Here is a 21,535-nt window from a genome sequence, read left to right on the forward strand (position 1 = left end):
CAAGAGGCAGAATGCTTTGAGTGGTTAGCACCGTCCTACAGCATAGCAGAGTTGTGCCTGGGATGGGGAGAAGGTGGGTACCTCTGGGAATGGTGGAGTAGCAATGAGCTGGAGCCTGAGCAGAGTGGGGGTCTGTTTGCCAAGAGTCTCCTTCTGCATACAGCCATCCCATATAACTTTACCTATATTTTTTTCCCCAGTGTTGCCGTCATTCACCAAAATTCCCTATGACATTGCCATTCGGACTGGCACCACAGCCCGCCTTGAGTGTGCTGCCACAGGCCACCCTCACCCCCAGATTGCATGGCAAAAAGATGGAGGCACTGATTTCCCTGCGGCTCGTGAGCGACGCATGCATGTCATGCCAGATGATGATGTGTTCTTCATCACTGATGTGAAAATAGACGACATGGGGGTCTACAGCTGTACTGCCCAGAACTCGGCTGGCTCTGTTTCAGCAAATGCTACCCTGACTGTCCTAGGTTCGCTATTGATAGTGTATGTGGTGGGGTGGGATGGGGGTAAAACTCAAGTATTAGAGGCATCTGCTTTCTGGAATAAGTGTGGTATCCTCTTTGTACCTAGTTTGAAATTTGGGGCTGCTTTTCAGTAAGTTGTTCTGGGTCATAAAAGACAATGAGCAAGAACTTCCGTCTTGACAGTACTCAGCTGTATGTCTGAATAAGGATCCCTCCGTGTGGGGGATGGTATGATCTTGGCAGGAGTAGTGAGTGACGCAGGTCCTCAGTAGGACAGTTTAGTATGAGGAAAGGCTTTAGGACTTTGCTATGTTGAGGCCGTTCCTAAAGTGGCAAGGAGGATTTAGTCACATTTGGCCTTCTGAAAAGCTTGGAGCACTCATAAAAGATCTCAAATGGCATTTCATTACTGTATGGGATTGTCTCCTGTCTGGAAAACAAGTTGACCCCCAGCAAGCAAGCCCCGTAGAATAAACTTGCAATCTCCGCTGCCTTCCTGCAGAAACTCCGTCTTTGGCAGTGCCTTTGGAAGACCGTGTGGTAACTGTGGGAGAAACAGTGGCCCTTCAGTGCAAAGCGACTGGGAGTCCCACACCGCGCATCACCTGGCTTAAGGGAGGTCGCCCGCTGAGCCTCACTGAGCGGCACCATTTTACTCCAGGCAACCAGCTGCTGGTTGTTCAGAATGTGGTAGTGGAGGATGCAGGCCGGTATACCTGTGAGATGTCTAATCCCCTGGGCACTGAACGAGCACACAGCCAACTGAGCATTTTGCCCACCCCCGGCTGCCGGAAGGATGGGACCACCATAGGCATCTTTACCATCGCTGTGGTCTGCAGCATCGTGCTTACCTCGCTGGTGTGGGTGTGCATCATCTACCAGACCAGGAAGAAGAGTGAGGAGTACAGTGTCACCAACACAGGTCAGCAGTGCGGCACTCACACTAACACAGGTCAGCAGTGTGGCACCAACACAGGTCAGCAGTGTGGCACTCACACAGGTCAGCAATTGGCACTCACACACGTCAGCAGTGCGGCACTCACCCTAACACACGTCAGCAGTGTGGCACTCACCCTAACACACGTCAGCAGTGTGGCACTCACCCTAACACACGTCAGCAGTGCGGCAGACTTTTCAGTGGGGAGCGATAGTAGTGAGTGTCGCAGTCCAACATGGATTTCGCCAGGCCTGAGGCTTTGCCTAGAACCTAAGAGACTTCTAGAATCTTTAGGAATATGGATTCTGTCTGTAGAGTTGAGGCGTTGCCACCCCGCCCCCAACATGTCAACTCTGAAGGACATAACAGGAAATTGGAACGCTCTCAAACTCAAGCACCTGCTGGCCCCTGCAGTTTCTGGTCTCCATGGCGATTCAGAGGCATCAGGGCCCTGCCTGTTGTCATGAATTAGGTTGTTTCCAAGTTCTCACAACCTTGGGATTTTGTTAGGTCCTCCATTTTTACCACAGGATGGAAAGGAGGTGAAGCAGCAGTGCTGAGTCCGTGGAGCTCTCGGGCCACTGCTGTGTGACCACACGTGTGTGTGTATTGGTGCAGCTGCCCTGGTGTTTCATTGTCATGTCTTCTTGCAGATGAAACGATCGTGCCTCCAGATGTGCCGAGCTACCTTTCCTCGCAGGGAACCCTTTCTGACCGGCAGGAAACTGTGGTCAGGACGGAAGGTGGCCATCAGGCCAGTGCGCACATTGAAAGCAATGGTAAGTTCAAGAACAGTGAAACAGTCAGATCTGACTATGTCCTGGACGCTGTTTTACCTCCTTGCCGGGGTAGGTTGGGCACCTGTGTCGTATGTGGTGAACCAGGTCTTTGACAGATGTTTTGCTTTGGATCTGGTGTGTACAAGTACTGTGGTTTTAACATCTGGTCCTCCAGAAGTCCCTACACTGGGCTTAGCACTATGTCTTCAATCAAGAGAGGATTGCCAGGAAGAGTAGATGCCAAGAACATTCCAGGTCCTGAACCAGCTTTACAGTACTGCTGGTGCTTTGCATGTGGTGGTTCAATCAAGCACAGATTGAAAATTCAGGCAAGAAAAGTTGTGTCTGTACAGAATATGCAGGTTTTCCACTGTTACCAGGTACTATTAGTAGAGATCGTAAGGTCTGTCACAGATGTACAGTGTATGTGCAGACAGCATCATTTTACAGAAAAGACTTGACCATCCTTGGATTTGGGCATCTCTGAGGAGCATAGGAACCAATCCCCAGTGGGTGCCAAGGGATGGGTGCTGGGAAAGAGCTGTAGCCTGTCCTCTAGAGGCTGAAAGACCTAAAAAGGGGCTTCATTTCAGGTGTGTGTCTGAGAGACTCGAGCCTCTTCCCAGAGGTTGACGTGCACAGCATTACATGCCGGCAGCCCAAGCTGTGTGTTGGATATACTAGAGAGCCCTGGAAAGTGATGGAGAAAGCTGACAGGACCGCTGCTCCACATACAGCAGGTAGGAGTCACTGTGACAGGGAAAGCCATTGCTTTTGACACTGAAATAGGAGTAAGTTGATGAGCAGCACATCAATGGTCTCATGCTGTCTCTGAATTGTATTCAGAAAACAAACTGGAAGCTCTGGCTTCCTTTGATTTCAGAGTCCTGTGTGTCTTAGGTAAGTCTGGTGTGGCGAGCAGAAGTGTGAGTTTTCTTAAATTTGTAAGGAGCTTACAGGGCAAGGCCCACAAATCGTGGGAGTTAGCATCCTTGTACCCAGACTGTCTTGTCTTGTCCAGACAAGGTTTCACTTTGTAGCCCAGGCTGTCTTCAGCCTTCTGAGATGCTAGCCACTGGACAGAGGTTGCTGTGTCTTCCTCAGTCACTCTCCACCTTATATATTGAGCAGGGCCTCTCACTTAAGCCCAATGCTCACTGATCAGTTACTCTAGCTAGCCAGCTTGCTCTAGGATTTCCTGCCTCTGCGTCCCAAGCCCTAGATTACAGATGGGCCGCCACACTGCCTGGCATGTCTGGGAGTACTGGGGACCTGAACTCTGATCCTTATACTTGTCAAGCACTTTACCTGCTGAGCCAACTCCCAGTCCCGCTGCCTGAGTCTTTAAGGCTTAATGTCTGACTGTTGAGAAGATTCACCACTATGTGAAGCCTAATGCAAATCTTCCCTTTTACTTTCCCTTCATTTCTCCTCTGATCAAAGTGTGCATCCTAAATTAATTTCAGGTGCTCACTTAAGCACAAAAGACCAGGACTTGGTGTGGGCCCAGTTCCTCTCCATGTGTACATTCCAGGGAAGGGTGATTACAGTGGTAAACAGGACTCAGGCCTCTGAGAGGGGATGGGGGCTTCAGTGGCTCTGGTTCCCATTGACCCTTGACTCTGCGCTTCATTCAGCACACAGTGGCTCAGCTGTATGCGGTGACTGCAATACTGACACGGATAGTCAGCCCCAGGAACAAGCCTTCCATCCCCAGCCTGTGTCCAGAGAGAGTGGACAGCCAGGTACACCAAGCAGCCAAGAGCTCAGGCAGCATGACCTAGAATCCTCTCCACAATATCCTTACCCTGGGACTGCTGACGGGTCTCACACCCACTCTGGAGGATCCCTCTATCCGAGTAACCATGACAGAATACTACTGTCTCTGAAGAACAAGGCAGCATCCCCAGATGGGAAAGGTAAGTATCGTGTTAAAAAGCATGTCTGCCGTGGGCTGGGAGCCCAAATGGGGTTAATGTGCACAGGCTAACATGCCCTCATGTTTTCCTAAACAGGAGATTCCTCTTGGACTTTAGCAAAGTTACATGCACCAGACTCCATAGACCTACAGCCTTCTCCTACATTAACTTCAGGCAGCCCAGAGCTCATAGAAGATGCCATATCTACTGAAGCCCAGCACTTGCTTGTTTCCAATGGCCACCTCCCCCAGGCCTGTGACTCTAGTCCTGAGTCTATGCCACTGACAGGACAGCTCACTGGGAAACGGAGGGGACCATTGCTATTGGCACCAAAAAGCTAGGCTTCATCTACCTCAGCTCGTTTAAAGCAATCGCTACAGGGAAGAGGTAGGAGAAGCTGTGGGAAGTTTGTGTCCAAACGTCAGTCACTCTGGACATAGTTTTAACTTCCATGTGGAGTGTCAGTTGGCACAGAAATGCAAGAGACTGTTTGTGTACAAAAGGCAGGAAAAGTATTTGATACCATTGTACATAAGAGTTTTCAGAGATTTCATATATATTATATATCTTTTACAGAGACTATTTTAATCCTTAGCGCATGGGTCCCGCCTTCAGTGATATTTTCACATTAGGTTGCTGTCTAATTTTGGAGAGGGTCAAGAATAAGTTCTGGTGCCTTAATGCACAGCTGAAATTCAGGTAAAACCACATTAGCTGTTGCTGGTGGTTGAGAAGGAGGGCATTTTGGCTATGTGCTCCCTTAGTCAGATTCAGGTGCGTTGGCCAGACCTGTGCAGCTGTTGTCTGGCCTTGTAGAGTGGGGTGCACGTGTCACTTGCCTTTCTTCTAGGTTCAGGGTCTGTCTTTGAGGAAGAGGTTGAGGGCTGTTAATCCACCAAAAGCAATGGCTCGGAACAAGTAAGCAAATGTCTTTCCTTCAGTGGGTCTTTGGAGCTTATTAAGGCAGAGGCTGCCAGTGTGGGTGCACCTGTGGATTTTCCAGTAGTGAGGTTTAGTTCTGCCAATACAGCATTGCAGTGGGGGATAAAAGAAGTTCACTTCTAGGCCAGCTGATTTCTGCCCAGCAGGTCTGTCCACAATGTTCCCTCATATAGTGAAACTGGGCTTGGACTATACACGACTGAGTCCCAGGCCTGGGTGTATTTGCACTTTGGGGCCCTATTGCTAACCATCCTGTGAGTGCCAATGTGTAATTCAGTAAAAACTACATGGAAGCAAACTCAGTCTTTAAAATCCCTGAAAGCAAGTGTTGACACAGTGACGGCCTGAGACAGTGTACTGCCATGTCATAGGCCATCACTGTGCCCCAGGATAAAGCACAGAAGTTTATTCTCCACAGTTGGCTTATTAATGTTACTTCCACAAAATATGTGAATTTGCTGCTTCTGAGAGGCAATGTGAAAGAGGAAGTATTACTTTTTATGTACAGAGTTATTTATTTATAGAAATTTTGGTACAGTGTACATTGAAAACATGTAAGATATTGAAGTGTCTAACAAATGGCATTAAAGTGTCTTTAATAAAGGTTCATTTATAAATACTAAGTGTGTGCTATAGTCATTGTTCTAAGTGCAGTTAGTCTGCCTTTTAATACTCTTTTTCCCCAAAGGGAGACTACTTAAGACAGAGCATCACAGATGACACTGCTGCCCCAGAAGGCGCAGCGGCGCCGCATTCCTCAAATGGCTAATTTTTTGCCACCTGGAGCTGGTTAGTTAAGTCTTGTGCTCCCCAAATATGCTGAGCCTCCCCTCCTGCAGCCAGTGTTGCTTGCACTCACCATGAGGACAAAGGAACAGCTCTAGCTGGCCCTCCGGGGAGGACAGTGGCGGTCATGGGGCTCTGCGTCCCGCAGCAAAGTCGCTTGCCCACCCACTCGGTCACTGGTGCTGCAGCTGTTTCTCACACTAGGGATTTTGGGGTGCTCTGCTGTAAAATAATATAATCATGTTTTTATATGAGAAATACAAGGGTAATTAAAAACAGCAGTCTCCTTACCAGAAAGAATGTATGCTATGCACCTGCAGTTCATGCTTTTTAAACAAAGCTATAATCTTACACAATAGGAATTAGCCCAGGGGAGAAACACCCACATGCACATTTCCTGCCCCAGCCTCCTTCCTTTTCCCAGTCTAGCCATTCGCTTGCATTTTAGTGACTCAGTAGATAGCGGGAGGCAAAGGACACTGATCAAACAAGAATGCTGAAGTATTTATTAAGGGGTGGAGATGTTGGTCTGGAGGTCCACCGAGGATAGTTTCCATGGACAGCACTCAGGGCTGCACTCTGCAGCCCTCTCAAGGTGCCACACTGCAGCGTCGACTTCGCCAGTCACAGGAAGGCAGGGGCTGCACAGCAGCCAGCAGCCCTCTTCTCCAGGGACACACATGTCTGCTTCATGGGCTCTTCCTGCCCACTTCTAACAGCAAGCTGCGGGTCTGGTCGTAGGCACCCAGAAAGATGAAGCCGCCCATGCTGATTGCTGCCATTCGTGGGAAGACACCTGCAAATAACCTAGGAACAGAAACCATGGTTTGCTCACTTGAGCACACCCACTTGTCAAATCCCTCAGACACTTAACAGAGGGTTCCCTTCCTTTCAGAAGAACACTAAGTACACTCCCAAGTATGCATGAGAATCTGGAGCCCAGTCTAGCATGGCTGAATGCTGTGCTGTCTACCTGGGAGCTCTCATGTGAAGACGGTAACCACTGTCCCAACATGGTGCTCTAAAAATGGAGTCAAAGGGACAAATCTGAGGTCAGGCTGGGAAGGGTATATCCCAGTGGTACACCTGAGGAGCCTCTGGGTCTCAGTTCAGAGAAGCAAACCAAGTTCTTAAACAGTTCTGCTATCTTCTTGTCCTGGTGACTCAGTGGCACTTTGTTGTTGGAGTTCCCAAATGTGATTCTACAAGACGGAAATGCATCTCGTTCAGGCTACATAAGGACACCAGAGGCACATGCCTGTGATGGAGAGAGAGCACCTGATACATGGCAGTCCTGGACACTCCAGTGCTCCATCCCAGTCCAATTAGAACCGTGGTGTTTGCGACCCACTCTCTAGGTCAGTAGTTCTCAACCTTCCTAATGCTGTGACCCTTTAATACAGTTTCTCATGCTGTGGTGACCCCCAATCATAAAATTATTTTCATTGCTACTTCACAATTGTAATTGTGCTACTGTTAGGAATCATAATGTATATTTGTGTTTTCTGATGGTCTTAGGCAACCCCTGTAAAAGGGTTGTTCAACACCCCCCCCCCAAAAAGGGGTCACAACCCACAAGTTGAGAAGAATTGTTCTAGAGGTTCAGATATTCTTCAAATATCCACTGTGACATTACTGAAAAAAAGTAATCTGCTAATGATTTACTAGATAAGCCAGCACTGTAAAACTAGTAGAATAGCAGCTGGACATGGTCTAGGCTGTAAATAACTGATTTCTGCAGAGGAGGGAGGGGCGGGAGGGGCAAAAGACCCCTTATTTCTACTGAAACCTTGCTGCCCAGAAAAGTGCTTTCATATGCAGAAAAAGTTGGAAATCAGAACTTAGGCTGGTGAGGTGGTTAAAGATGCTGGCTGTCAAGCCTGATGACCCAAGCTCAGTCCCTGGAGAAGGAGCGAACCAGTTATCACAGTTTGTTTGATGTCCATATGTGCACACTAGTGGAGAGACTTGGGGTGTAGGGCAACTGTTTATTATGCCAACACTCATGCCTTTTAAGGATGTGGGACATTGACAGGGAGTCCCTGCGGGATACACAGCCCCCTCATCCTACATAACCACTGGAAGTAGTCAGCTGTCCCACCCTTCTATCTGGCACCTCACTGGAAAGCAAGGACTTTATATCACGGGGCCCCTTTTGATAAGCCATTTAGGGAGCTGGAGAGGTGGCGTAGAGGGTAAAGTGCTTGCAGTGCCAGCAAGAGGACCTGTGTTCAAGTCTAGAACCCATGTAAAGCTGGACGTGGCGGCCCCAGAGTGGAGACTCAGAAGATAGCCAAAAATTTAAATTACCTTTTAGCGCTAAGGTTGGGTCAGAACCAACATCCACCCTTGACCTGTTTTTCCTTCTCTCCTCTACCTGTAGTTTTGACACTGCTTAGTTTTAGTCGATGTGTGCTGTGACCTGGGCGGGGAAGGCTGGTCCTTGCATCACCATGGTGGGGCAATGCCCCAGCCACTGTGCCGTCCCTGTCACCACTTCCTCAACACTGGCAAATGGCTGCAGCTCTACAACACCGTAGTCAGAGGCTTGGCTGAGTCACCACAGCCGCTAACATGTGGGAATGAGACTGACATCTGGCAGGTGGCCTTTATGATGTCGAAAGCCACTGTCCCCAGCTGCTGCTTCTGTGAGCCAGCCACTGCTTATCTAAGAAGATTCCCAAACAGTGTATATGGGACTCACAGCCATTTCCCCTCCTCCATTTCTTTGTTCAGAGTTGAATTAGCTCCCAAATGAATGACTATCGTGTCTTATTTCCTCAGAAGGTGTCAGCCATGTCACTGCTCTGAGACATCAAGAATCCGTCAGTCTGTCCTGTCCACCAGATCCAGCCTGTATCTCAGACCACTGGAGCGGGACATTCAGTAAAGCCACTGGCTACCACTATCAGCTGGAAAACCCAAACAAGACAATAGGTTTGCTCTCAGGCAAAAGCCTGACCACATTACCCAGACCATCAGCTGAAATTGAAAACGCTGAAGTTACATAAAAACGCAATCAGTGATCTACTTTGGATGGGGATGAGATGGGCAGCAGGGCCCAGTGAAGAGGCTGAGGGTAGGCAGGGCTCAGCTATGCATACAGTGCTGCTTTTACCCAGCCATCCCAGCGCCAGCTCACCCTCCCTCTCCCAAAGGAGGCTGCTGAGGCCTCTGCACACATATCAAGAAGGTTCCATGTAGAAGATCCTTCTTTGCTAACATCTCAGCATTTGCTCAGCTTCAGAACAACTATATGGGTGTGGAATAACAGCTGTTCAGGACATAAAGCAAGGTATTCTGAAGCACGTGGAGTGGGAGAGAAATATGCAAGTTTGAGGAGCCAAGCTTCGGTCCTCAACACCCACATAAAAGCCAGGTGCAGTGGCATACACCTGTACCCAGCACATGGGGGACAGGTTGATCTGGGGCTCACTGGACAGCTGTTGTAGCCAAAATGGTGAGCTCAAGGTTCTAATAAAGAGACTCTCAAAAACAAGATGGAGCCTGATGAGGAAAACACCCAACCCCAACTTCTGGCATCTACAGGCACACAACGTGGGCAATACACCTGTTTGCACATCATATGCAAAGAGAAAGATTGATGTTCTTAGCTATTAACACAGAACAATACTGCCCGGCTGAGGCCAACCACGGTGGAACTGCCAGTACAGTTGTGAGCTGGGTAACACTTCAGAGAAAAGCAGACTGCACAGCCAGGTCCTGCTGATCCTGTAGGATGCGGGTGTGGCTGGAAATAATTTTTTTCTATTTGTATATCTCCAGATACACAAACATTTACTGCTGTTACAACTAGCCATAATTTCCAAGATAGTCACATGTTGTACTTGCAGCTACTATTCCCCAGGTGCGTGTCACAGCATCTACATTTGTGTGAGCACACTGTATGATACATTTGCACAGTGACAAAATAAACCTACAGATGCAGAGCAAATGCCCATCACACGGCATGGCTACCAACGGTTCTTAAAAGTGGTTACAAGGGTTGGAGAGATGGCTCAACAGTTAAGAGCACTGGTTGTTCTTCCAGAGGTCCTGAGTTCAATTCCCAGCAACCACATGGTGGCTCACAACCATCTGTAATGAGGTCTGGTGCCCTCTTCTGGCCTGCAGTCATATATGCAGACAGAATACTGTATACATAAAAAAGACTACAGGTTAAAAAAGTGGCTACAAACACCCAAGCCCCACTTCTAACTCACTTTCATGTCTACACTTTCCTCTAACTCACTTTCACGTCTACACTGTGTGAGAACTTATTTGTATCAATGCTGGAGCCCAAATACAGCTAGGGTTGTACATTTGCATGTCATCCATGGCAGGCCCAAGATCTGAGGAAGAGCCAGGGAAGAGGAGACAAGGCAGCTAAGGGCTGACTTCGTCCTTACCCTGCCAGTCCCTGTGCGCGCCACACCGCATGCATGGCCGAGAGCACATTCCCAACAGCAGTGCTGGAGCCCGCCTGCAGAAGATAGGAAAGACAGAGCTGTTAGCTCCTAGTACTCTGAACAGGTTCCTCCCACCTGCCTTCAAGGCACACTCGGGCTGGCTTGGAAATCTTGCCTACGTTCAGAGAGGCAGACAAACACCTCAGGGAAGCCGCCTCTCAGAGCTCATCTAGGAACCAACAGAAAGCCGATGGGAAGCAGTAGACCTGGCTGATGGGGTGGGGTGGGGTCTCACTATAAAGCCTGACAGGAATGAGGAACGCCATTTTCAGTTTTAAAATCACCTATTCTCAGAGCTGGTCCTGTCCACCTATGGACTAGAATTCTGCTCACACTGCTCTGCTTCCTAGAGACCTGGACTCTGAGAGAATGCTTGGTTCAGATATGTTACTGAAATTCCTTAAAGCTCAGCCTGGAGCTTGTTTTGTTGTTTTTAACAATTCTGACAACTGTCTTTTCTGGTCACAGCCAACCATAACTAAATTCTGAGTCTGCAGATTAGCTTCCGAAGAACATGAAGCCAGTCAAGTTCTCGAGTCTTAGGTCTAAAAACAGTCGCAGGCAGAGGCCCTCAGGTCTGCCACTTACAGAGTGCAGCTGTGCGAATGCTTGTGAAACGGCAGCATGCTACACACAGCTCCATCACGGTGACAGTGCTCACTCCCACTGTCAGTATCTCCCAAGGGTCGGCAGGTACTCTGGTCACTGCATCCCTACAGCTCTGCCTGATAGCAGATACAGCATCAAATCTGCATTATCTGATACTCACCTTGGCCAGCATGATTCTTGTCTTAGCCACATCCAAAGGTGTAGTAACCACAGCTGCGAAGCCACCTGTGTGCAAGACCCAACAGTCAGGAGACGTCTAGACAGCATCCTGGCCATTTCTACATCTGGAGTCACAGAACTGTCAAAGTCATGTCTTTGTCATCATGCCTACTCGACTGTGTTGAGAACGGTGCACACATGAAGAATTTTAGTATACCCTGTTCACACCTCTTGCAGTGATAATGCAAGCAAGTGGAGGCTACTCATTTTCCTCGTGGGTTAATAGGAGTGAGGCCCTACAACTCCCCCTGCTCTCTCTCAGCCTGGTACCCTAACATGTGCACACTAACACATGTGTACATGAGCAAATATGACACGTCAACAGCCAGATATGGGTTTTTATTGTGAGAGGCACACAGCTCCCAGTGGCTTTGGGGATCGCACCTTTCTGTAGGCTACCTGTCTTATAGCCTCCAGAGGCTTCGGCTGCTTCTGTTCTGCACGGGCAGGCTCATGTGCGCCACAGGACTTCTCTCCAGGAGGCTTTCTCTATTCCCCAGGCTCTGGATAACAGTCCAGAGAATGATTATGCTTTGCCCTCTCAGCACCACCTCCCATTCCCTCTTGCTCTGGCACACGTTCTGCCTCAAGGCTTCCTTTCCATATTCTCCTGTGTTTTCTTCATCTAACTACTATGATGGGCAAACTGTCCACAGATTTTAACAGTGTTTCTATCTTTGGACACAGAAACCAGGAATTTATTGCTAATATAAACTATAGCCTATGGTCTCAAAAGGTTTGCTTAAGACAAGGTCTCACTGTGTACCCAGAGCTAGCTTGGAAACTGTTACGTAGATCAGGCTGGCCCAAACCCACAGGGTTTGCTTCCACCTCCTTGTCCTGGGATTAAAGGCATGTGACACCACTACACCAGGCCTGATGTCAATACTTTACTAACCTGCTGCAAAGATGCATACAAAACCCTGAAAGGACAGAAGGAGAGAGAAACAATAACCCTAAAAGGCTTTCGGGAGACCCAGCTCCCAGGAGTTTATGAGGCTTACAAAGGAGGCTCCAGAAGTAGCTCTAGGCTCCCTCTGCTGTGGCATGTGGACAAAAGGGGCACTGACTTCTGACAAATACCTTTCTAAATGTGGGACTGAAATAAGGTGGCCACAGTGACCCTGGGCTGCACGGTGACATCTGTTCTGACACTTGTGGGAACGCACCCCCACTCCCAGTTTACGTTCTGATTTCGGTTACCCACAACTGCCACACACCTTAGGCCTTTGCTTAGAACCCCTTACTTTTTGTCCTTTTAGATTATAAGTTTGTGAACCAACAAGATGGCTCAGCAAGTGAAGAGCATTTGCCACAAGTCCAATGCCCAGAGTGCGAGCCCTGGACGGCACATGGTGGAAAGAGAACTGACCCCCAAGTGCCCTGACTCCCCATGCTGGCATGGCATGAACATGCCTTCATCCATCAACACCACATACTAGTGGAAAAGAAACTAAAAACATTTGAAAAGATTCTGTCCAGTGCAGAGCTGAGATCTGCCCTAAGCTTGACCGGCTCCAGCACTTTTGGCCCTGGTGCCTGGTCTCAGACGCTCATCTGTAAAGGGCAGGCAGCCGTGTGGCAGATTCTCTTTATTAAAGAATCCATGCAACGTGTCTAGAAGAGGCATGACCCACAGTAGCACTCGAAGGAATCCAGTCCAGTCTAGGTGGGCCCTGTGTTGGTTAGGCTTTTGTTAACTTGACCCAAGATGGTGTCGTCTGGAAGGGGAACATCAACTGTGGAACTACATCCATAACATTGGCTTGTAGTCAAGTCTGATTTTCTTGATTAAAGACTAATGTGGGAGGACCTGCAGACTGTGGGCAGTGCGATCTCCGGACAGGTGGTCCTGGGTTATATGGAAAAGCAGGCTGAGCAAGCCTAAAGGAGCATCCCTACAGGACCTCTGCTTCAGTCCCTGCTTTGAGTGCCCATCCTGGCCTTTCTTCAGGATACACTATAAGCTGAAATAAACCCTTTCTTCCCCTTGTTGCTTTTGGTGTTTATCATAATAGAAAAAGAAACTAAGACATGGGTAGAGAGAATGGTGATTTTCCTTCCCATATCAGTCTAGTGCACACAGTAGGCACTCAATATGCCTAGTGGGTGCCCCACACTAGTCACGGTTTTACAAACTAAACATGTAGAGGGCAGGGAAAGGCTGGCATGAATGCCATCCCTAGCTTACTATCGGACTCCAGAACTATGCCCACACTACCACTAGCACCTACCCATGGCCACAGAGCAGCTAGTATGGAGCAGGAAGTGGGATCACACGTAACCTGACCTCTAAAGGGACCTGATACAACACATTAAATAAAATAAACCTGAGCATTAAACTTCATTCTCCTATATAAAAATATTTACAGGCTTCCCTGAATTAATTTATAAAGCAGATTAACACATAATAAATTTGGATAGCCATGTCAAACTTGCCCTGGCCACCAACAGAGGTTAACCATCTTTTCCTGTGGACACTACTTGCTCCATGGAAGTAGTCTGAACGAAAGATGAACTCAAAGCACACAGGTCCTTATTGTACTATCATGCTGAGATCGGTATTTTATGTAAGGCATTAGTAAATCAATTTGAAGGCTCTCAAATATCGAACTACTTATTTTGTACATTCACTTAGAGGGTAACTGCGAGGAGCACCGAACACATCAGAGGAAACACCTATGGGGTGCGGCAGACACAGGATGCTCTTGTGTGACCCAGACTCCTAAGGGCACTTTGCTTCCCTGAATGCTCGGCTGCAGCTTTTAGAGCCACATTCACGGAACTATTTTCCCAGGAAAACTACTTGCTGCCTTGGGGGACAAAGGTAGTAATAACCCTCTAAAAGGCAAAGGAACCCCTTCTTTCTGACAGCTTGGAGCTGCTCCTCAGAGCAGAAGCTAGGAATGTAGAGGAGGGGGCCCCAAGCCAACCCTGGCAGACCAGCTCATCTCTGCTCCTGGAGCCTCCTAACTGATGCATCCAGGGACAAGACTTTCTTCCTGTCCGCCTCCCTCTCAGGATCCAAGCAAGGCTCCTGGGACGGACAGACAGAGAGACAGACAGACAGACACACACACACACCCTATTCTACAGTTCAAGGGATGACAGCCTCCTCTTTCCCCTATACCTTTGCTCTTAAGAGAATATAGGAAAGTTTTCACTAGAAGAAATTGATCCAAAGATACCAGAATACCAAAACTGTAGCAAACATATCAATACCCAACATCATTAGGTTTTATTTAAGACTCAAGGCCTAGAGTGAGGAAGCTGGCAACGCCCTTCTTTTTCCCGACTTTAACCCTGACCAGAAGCCAGGGGAATTTCTAAGCATGACAAGCCATCAACACCTCCAACCTCAAGAGACATTTTTGGGTATTTGTGCCAAGTAGCTTCTGAAGCAAGCACGGTCACAGAAGAGCGCGCTGAGGATGGCACAGAGCACAGTCCTGGGCAATGAGCAGGGCAATTTAACCTTGGGAAAGCGTATGCGGACGAAAAGTCTCATCTCTGACTTGAGGGCAAGTTTGATCATGAAAAGCAGACGGCAGTGAGTGGATGTCTGGACAGGGCTGCAGTCCTCTCTTGCAGAAAAACAATTTACTCAATTTGGACAGTTTTCAAATTATGTTTATCCTATAGCAATGTTTTCAAAATACTCATCTTGTTTCTCTAATGTTTGTACCAAACAGAATTTCCAAAGAATATAAACAAGAAATGTATTTCTTTTCTGTTAATGTATGATGATCTGTGAACAATGCATTTTCCCCCTGCTGTGGGACCCTGTAAAGATCTCTCACTTGTACTGGTTTAATAAAACACTGATTGGCCAGTAGCCAGGCAAAAAGTATAGGCAGGGTGTGGAGGCCTAAAAAGGCCTATTTCCTTCTTGACCAAAGGTCAGAGAGTTGGGACTTGCTAGTTCCTTCAAGGTTATTGTGCTTCTACCTCAGACAAGGGTCCCACCAAGATGTTGAGCAGAGAGTTCTGCTCTCTCAAGGTTATTGTCAACAGGTGTAGCTAATTGCCAGACCACCTGCTCCTGGAATAGGAAAGTAGTTTGTTCCCACCTCAAACAAAAGTCTAAGGATTCAACTAAGTTCCAGTTCCCTTTATGGAAATAACTTGGGATTCCACCCAGGGAATGGTTTGCCTACACAATGTTTTGGTCTAGGACGTGAGCATGACTTGTTTTGTTCTAAGCAACAGAATGTTTAACTATAAATGTAGCCCATGACTTTCAATTGATATTTCAATTCCTTCTATCATGTTAATGCAGTCTTTTGTCTTACTCCTACTTTTTGGGATAGGGTATTTTAAGCAGTTGGAAATTAAACGCAGGCAAATTTTCAGTACTCACTAAAAAAATTCCCTCCCAATACTATCCTATATGTTTCTCCGTTTTAATATTTTCATTTGTGTCTTCATATTCTTTACTACACATTTCTAAATCCCTACACCTCTAGTCTGGAGAAAGGTATTTTTTGTTGAGGCTGGCTCCCGACAGCAGGGCAACCAGAATAGGAGAATTCTGGGAAGAGGAAAGGCTCAGTCTGCAGCCATCACCTAGACACAGAGGAAGCAAGATGAGAATACCTCGGTGATAAAGGTACCAAGCCACGTGGCTAACATAGACAAGAATTATGGGTTAAAGTAAGATTTAAGAGTTAATAAGAAGCCTGAGCTAATAGGCTGACCAGTTTATAATTAATGTAAGCCTCTGTGTGTTTCCTTAGGACTGAATAGCTACAAGACAGGGCAGGACAGAAATCTTTGCCAACAAGCCCCCTCCCCCCTCACCATAGGCCTTAAACTCCTTCATTTAGCAGAATCTCACCTGAAAACAATGAGATGGCTGGACAGAAAATCTACAGGCTCAAATAAGAAATTACACTGTGCAGTGACTGCAGATCATGACATCATCCAGTGCTGTCCAGGAAATGAGTTATTATGGGGACTGCTTTCCGACTGGGGGATGTTGCTTTTTTTTTTTTTTTTTTTTTTTTGGAAGAGTAGCAACTCCTTACAGCTGTTCAGTTTTACAGATGGTCGACGGTCAATGCACACATCACTGGATCCATCCAGGGAGGAGTGATTACTTCTGTGCTATAGGTCAGAAAGCCCAAGGTCTCCTCCAGGAACTGGGCTTAAACCAGAGATTCAGCCACGTGTTAGACAGAGAGCCCAGCCTAGCTCAGCGTCACGGCATCCAGAAGGGCCAGGGCAGAGGGTTCCCACCACAGAACACGTGTGACAGAAACTGTCCTCCTTCCCTCCTTTGACAAATGTGAGTATGATGCAGAACATTCCTCAGCAAGAGGACTGTATAAAAACAAATCCCCAAATATACAGTATCCATGCCTCTGCATGTAAACTCTGGAATCGTGATTTGAAGGAAATCTTAGGGTTTCTAGTGCTGTGAAGAGACACCATACCATGACTGTGGCGACTGTTATATAGGAAAACATTGAATTGGGGGCTGGATTACGGTTTCAGAGGTTAGTCTATTATTATCATGGTGGAAACCATGGCAGCATGCAGGTAGATATGATGCTGGAGAAGGTGCTGAGAGTTCTATATCCTGATCGGCAGGCAGCAGAGGAGACTGTATGCCACAGTGGGCACAGCTTGAGCATATGAGACCTCAAAGCCTGCTCCTACAGTGACAGCTTCCTCCTACAAGGCCACACCTAATAGTGCCACTCCCTCTGGGCCAAGTATCCCAACACATGAGTCTATGGGGGCACACCTAATCAAACCACCACAATGGATATACCAGAACATACTTATTTCTTATTTGAAGGCAGGTAACTTTTAGAGTATTCAACACCAAGAAGCGGCTTTTCAGGGGCTGAAGAGATGACTCAGGTTAAGAGCACTAGCTGCTCTGCCAGAGGTCCTGAGTTCAATTCTTAGCATCCACGTGGGGGCTCACAGCCATCTGTAATGAGATTTGGTTCTCTCTTCTGGCCTGCAGGCATATATGCAGGCGTAACACTTGTATACATAATACATATATTTTTAAAAAGTAGCTTCTCTTGACCAGGATGACTCCATTTCCATAATGTTTTCTTGGTGTTCCACCCCTAATAACTCTGCCCCAGAAGAGAAGACAGTCAACAAAAGTAATACACACTTCTCTAAGGGGTGGGACAGCAAAGCACCCTGACTTCTGGAAAATGAATCAAGAACCCATCCCTTAAGCCTGCCCCCCGTTGATGCAGGTGTGGAAAAAATTATCCCCCCTGATCTGGACAGACTGATGCCTTCACTGCAGTAAAGTTCTTATCTCTGGTGGTTACTTCCACACCTTACATGGGTTTAAATTATTAACAAATGAGTCAATAAAATGAATGGCTTCTGTTTTCCTAATCACTACATGAAAACAAGTAAAATCCAACAACTGTTACAGATATTTGTAAAAGAATCATTTTTCCCACAGTTGCTGACCTCCAACCTGCCTGCCTATCCGTTCACCAGCACTGTATCCAAACACTTTATAATTCTCTGGTCAAGCTCTACTTTTATTGCAACTATAATTCTAATTTTCCTGTATTTGTACTGACAAACAGACCTTTCTCTTCTACAGTCTTTGAAGCATCTGTGTGCTTAGCATTGAGTGATGGACAGCAGCACAACACTGCTGACACGCTGCTCTTGCTTTAACGTCTTCAAAATGCCCAGATGCTCACAAGCCCACATGTCCTGCCCAGTGCATTCAGCCTGCCGTAAGCTGTGGAGTAGCCCCTGCTCTCCTGATACCAATTAATCTCCTGCACTGTCAAACATGTCACACAGGCTGTGAATCTCCCATCGCCCGCAGCACCGCTCCCAGCAGACAGCTGCACAGTACCCCCCGCCCCAACACACACAGAGGGCTTTATAAACCATCCTTAAAATAATCCAAGGGCCAGAGTGAGGCTTTCATAAAGATAAAAAGGAAAAGGGGAATCTGTCAAAAAACAAATTGGTTGTCATTCAAGCAGACACCTCTTTAGGGTTTGTTTCACTCCAAACAGCTAGTGAGGCTCTGTCCGTCTAAACAATGTGGAATTCCTGAAGAATGCTCTCTGCACAGCAAGCATTTTCACATTCTCTCCCCCCACACTTTGGTTTTTCCCGGTATAATATAATCCCTTGCACCTGCAAAAGCTCCACAGACTGCTGACTGCCAAGAATCCACCACATGACCGCGCTGCCACGACCAGAGGGCCTGTGTGGAAAGAGAAAAAAGTTATTCTATCTTCGAGTTTATCAGAACCTGCTGTGGGTTTAACATGGGATGGGAACTTCAGTGAGAAGCTATTTTGGTAGGAATTCTTCAATGATGACGTAAGTGATTTTCCCAAGGATTTAACTGCATTCTAAAATTAGTCAAAGAAGGAAGGGTGACAGCCACGTTATGAGTCTCAAAAGGAAGTCTCAAGATTTCATACACACAAATGAAAGATAATAAATTTATGACAATGAAATATTTTGCGCATTATAATTCATAATTATTCCAGAACAGTGTATGCCAAATTCCTTAGTTCTTTTAAAAATCCTTATCCAAACTCACCTTTGAAAGACACTAGTTGTCACCTGAGTGGTACTTTAATGGAGGGGCATGTTTTGAGACAGGGTCTAAAGATAATCCAGGCTACCCCAGTCTCCTTAGTGCTAGGACTACAAGTGTGTGCCACAATGCCTAGCATTAATTTAAAATTGGTGAAAGCAAGTTTGTGCTGTTCACATAATAAGCTGGGAATCAAAACTATATATATATATATATTTAAAGTATACAATTTAAGTTTAGGTGGACACACATACACACGCAATCACTGCTACAACTGAGACCACATACTTACTTACTGCCAAAGTTCAGCATCCCTTTGGAACTTCTTTCCTGAGCCCCACCTCACTGTCCTCTAAGCAACCTGATATTCCTGTCACTAATGACTGGTCTGCCTAGTCTAGAATGTTATGCAAATTTAATCCCATCAATTTCCCTTTCTTTGTTTTCTCTAATTATTGTGTTTTATCCACATTACAGATCTCAAGACGTCCTCCCCTCCTTGTTGGTGAGCATAATCCAGCACAGAGGTGCACCACTATTTGTTTTTCCAGTCTGGGGATGTTACTGATAAACCATGTGAACATTTGCAAACAGACCTTTATATGGAAGATGCCTTCCCTTCTGCTCAGGAAATACTAATAACTAAGAGGGAAGTTGCTGGGTCAGAGGTAGGGGTACGTTTGACTTTGTAAAGCTGCCAAGCTGTTTCTCCAAAATGGCTGTACATTTTATATTCCCAGCAGTCCCGAGCTGTCCACACCCTTCCCAAGCTAGGCTGCCAGCATTCATAAGTGCTCACACCCTAGGAACTACACAGTACTGTTTTACTGTTTTCGTTTTGTTTGTTTTTCAGATTTTAAGTTCTATATGTGTGTATGTATCCCTTGGAGGGGATGGTATGGGCGCATGAAATAGACACCCACAGAGGTCAGGTGACGTTGGATGCCCTGGAGCGGGAGTTTACAGGTAGCTGTGAGCAACTAGACATGAGGGCCAGGAACCAAGCCTAGGTCCTCTACAACAGCAGTACATACTCCTAGCCACAAATCACCTCTTCTGGTTCTTTACCGTGGTTCTAATGATGCTGACCTCCTCTTTACATATTTATTTGCCCAAATACATGAATTTTCAAATATTTGTGTATGCTTATTGGGTTGTCTATTATCTAAATTCATGATATTTTGAAGTTCTAAATATATTCGGAGTATAGTCATTTGCATTACTTTTCCTAATCTGTGATTTATCTTTTCATCCTTTGGAGAATGTTTTTCAAATAAGCATTAAATTTTGATATCTAAATTATTTTAAGATAAAATATCATAAAATATTATCATAATATTTATGTATGCTGATATTCATGTTATATACATGGGGAGATTTGTTTGATTTTGCTTGAGACAGGGTCTCACTCTGTAGTTCAAGCTGACCTGGAACTCACCACATGAACCAAAGTGGTCTTGAACCCACCCACAGTAATCCTCCTGGCGCTGCCTGCTCAGCAGAGTCCACTGCTGTATGCCATGGGGCCTAGATTATGAAGCTTGCTTTTGGTGTCATTTGTAAGAAAACTTTGCCTATTTCAGTGGTACAAAGCTTTCCCCCCATTATGTTCAGAGATTTTAAGTTTTGATCTACTGCTTGAAAAAAAAAAAGCAGTTCTTTCTTCAGCGAAATCCCTTCTCCAAAAATCTCCCTCTAGGTGGCCATCATCTTCAGATGCCAGTGCTGTACTTCCTTGACTAGCACAGGTTTTAATAGAGTCTGAAGTTCAGTAGTTTCCGTTCTCCAAATTGGTTCTTTTTCAAAGTTGTTCTGACTATTCCAGACTTTTCACATTTCCACATGGATTTTTACATCAGATCACCAGTTCCCATAGGACACCCTGCTGAGAGCTCACCCAAAGTCCTTGAGTCCATGGACTGTTTTTGGGTAGAATGGACACATTAACAATAATGATCGTTTCCTGACTTTTCTATCAGAAGCATTTAGTTACTTTTCTCTTGCTGTGAAGAGACACGGATTAAAACAACTCACAAAGGAAAATGTTTACGTGAGCATCCTGATCAACATGGCGGGGAGCATGGCAGCAGGTAGGCATGGCGTTGGGGCAACAGCTTAGAGCTTAGGTCTGGTTCAAAGCAGGAGGCAGAGAAAAGAGAACTAAATTGGAATGGCATGGTCTTTTTAAAACCTCAAAGCCACCCCTAGTGACATACCTCCTCCAACAAGGCCACACCTCCTAATTCTTCCCAAACAGTTCCACCTGCGGATGAAGTATTCAGGCAAGAGCCCATGGGGCCATTCTCATGCACACCACCACAGGAAGCATTTCTCCCCTCACGCTGGCTTCCTATAAGGCCTCTCAGCCCTGCACTAGAGTTTCATAGGCTTTGACCCTGGCTTTGTCAGATTTATTTTCTAATACTCCACATGTCATGGAGCTATGTAAAGGGTAAATTTGAATATGTAAATGTAATAGAAACTGATTATCAATACAAATGATTTTATATAATTTGTGTTCTGCAACATTACCCACTTGGCAAGGCCCTCAGTTCAATTTCCAGCAGCACAAAACAAAACCAAAAAATTTCAAAGTATATTCACTGCCAGGCTCAAGGTACGTACGTCCCTTGTCCATCATTCTATTTTCCAACTTCACTCAGTGGTTTGGCTCGGTGCCTGTGGAGACACCGTCAACTTTCTTCACACCTAAAGTCAGGTCTACTTCTTCCTTTCTAATCAGAACCTCTTATTTCTTTTACTTATCCTGAAATCATGGCCACATATGTTAGCAAAAAGAGCTCCTGAATATCTCATCTCAAGTGTGCAGAATAGTATGAC

The 21,535-nt window shown here is 46.4% G+C and overlaps 2 protein-coding genes across 2 annotated transcripts in view; one reads left to right on the top strand and one right to left on the bottom strand.

Annotated features, from left to right (window-relative positions):
* Positions 1-5,692, top strand: part of Lrig1 (leucine rich repeats and immunoglobulin like domains 1) — a 101,529-nt gene extending 95,837 nt beyond the window's left edge. The window contains exons 14-19 of the mRNA XM_057764877.1: positions 201-482; positions 982-1,401; positions 2,070-2,195; positions 2,789-2,935; positions 3,833-4,114; positions 4,211-5,692. Coding sequence (XP_057620860.1) covers positions 201-482; positions 982-1,401; positions 2,070-2,195; positions 2,789-2,935; positions 3,833-4,114; positions 4,211-4,455 — 1,502 coding nt within the window. The 3' untranslated portion in view covers positions 4,456-5,692. The remainder of the gene's footprint in view (positions 1-200; positions 483-981; positions 1,402-2,069; positions 2,196-2,788; positions 2,936-3,832; positions 4,115-4,210) is intronic.
* Positions 5,693-6,319: 627 nt separating this feature from the next.
* The window catches only part of Slc25a26 (solute carrier family 25 member 26), a 129,010-nt gene continuing 113,794 nt past the window's right edge, over positions 6,320-21,535 (bottom strand). Inside the window, exons 7-10 of the mRNA XM_057764890.1 lie at positions 18,283-18,352; positions 11,081-11,145; positions 10,252-10,325; positions 6,320-6,649 (exon numbers count right to left, since the gene is read on the bottom strand). Of these exons, the coding sequence (XP_057620873.1) occupies positions 6,532-6,649; positions 10,252-10,325; positions 11,081-11,145; positions 18,283-18,352 (327 nt within the window). The 3' untranslated portion in view covers positions 6,320-6,531. The remainder of the gene's footprint in view (positions 6,650-10,251; positions 10,326-11,080; positions 11,146-18,282; positions 18,353-21,535) is intronic.

The sequence above is a fragment of the Chionomys nivalis genome, chromosome 1, assembly GCF_950005125.1.
Source record: "Chionomys nivalis chromosome 1, mChiNiv1.1, whole genome shotgun sequence".
Taxonomy (NCBI): Eukaryota; Metazoa; Chordata; class Mammalia; order Rodentia; family Cricetidae; genus Chionomys; species Chionomys nivalis.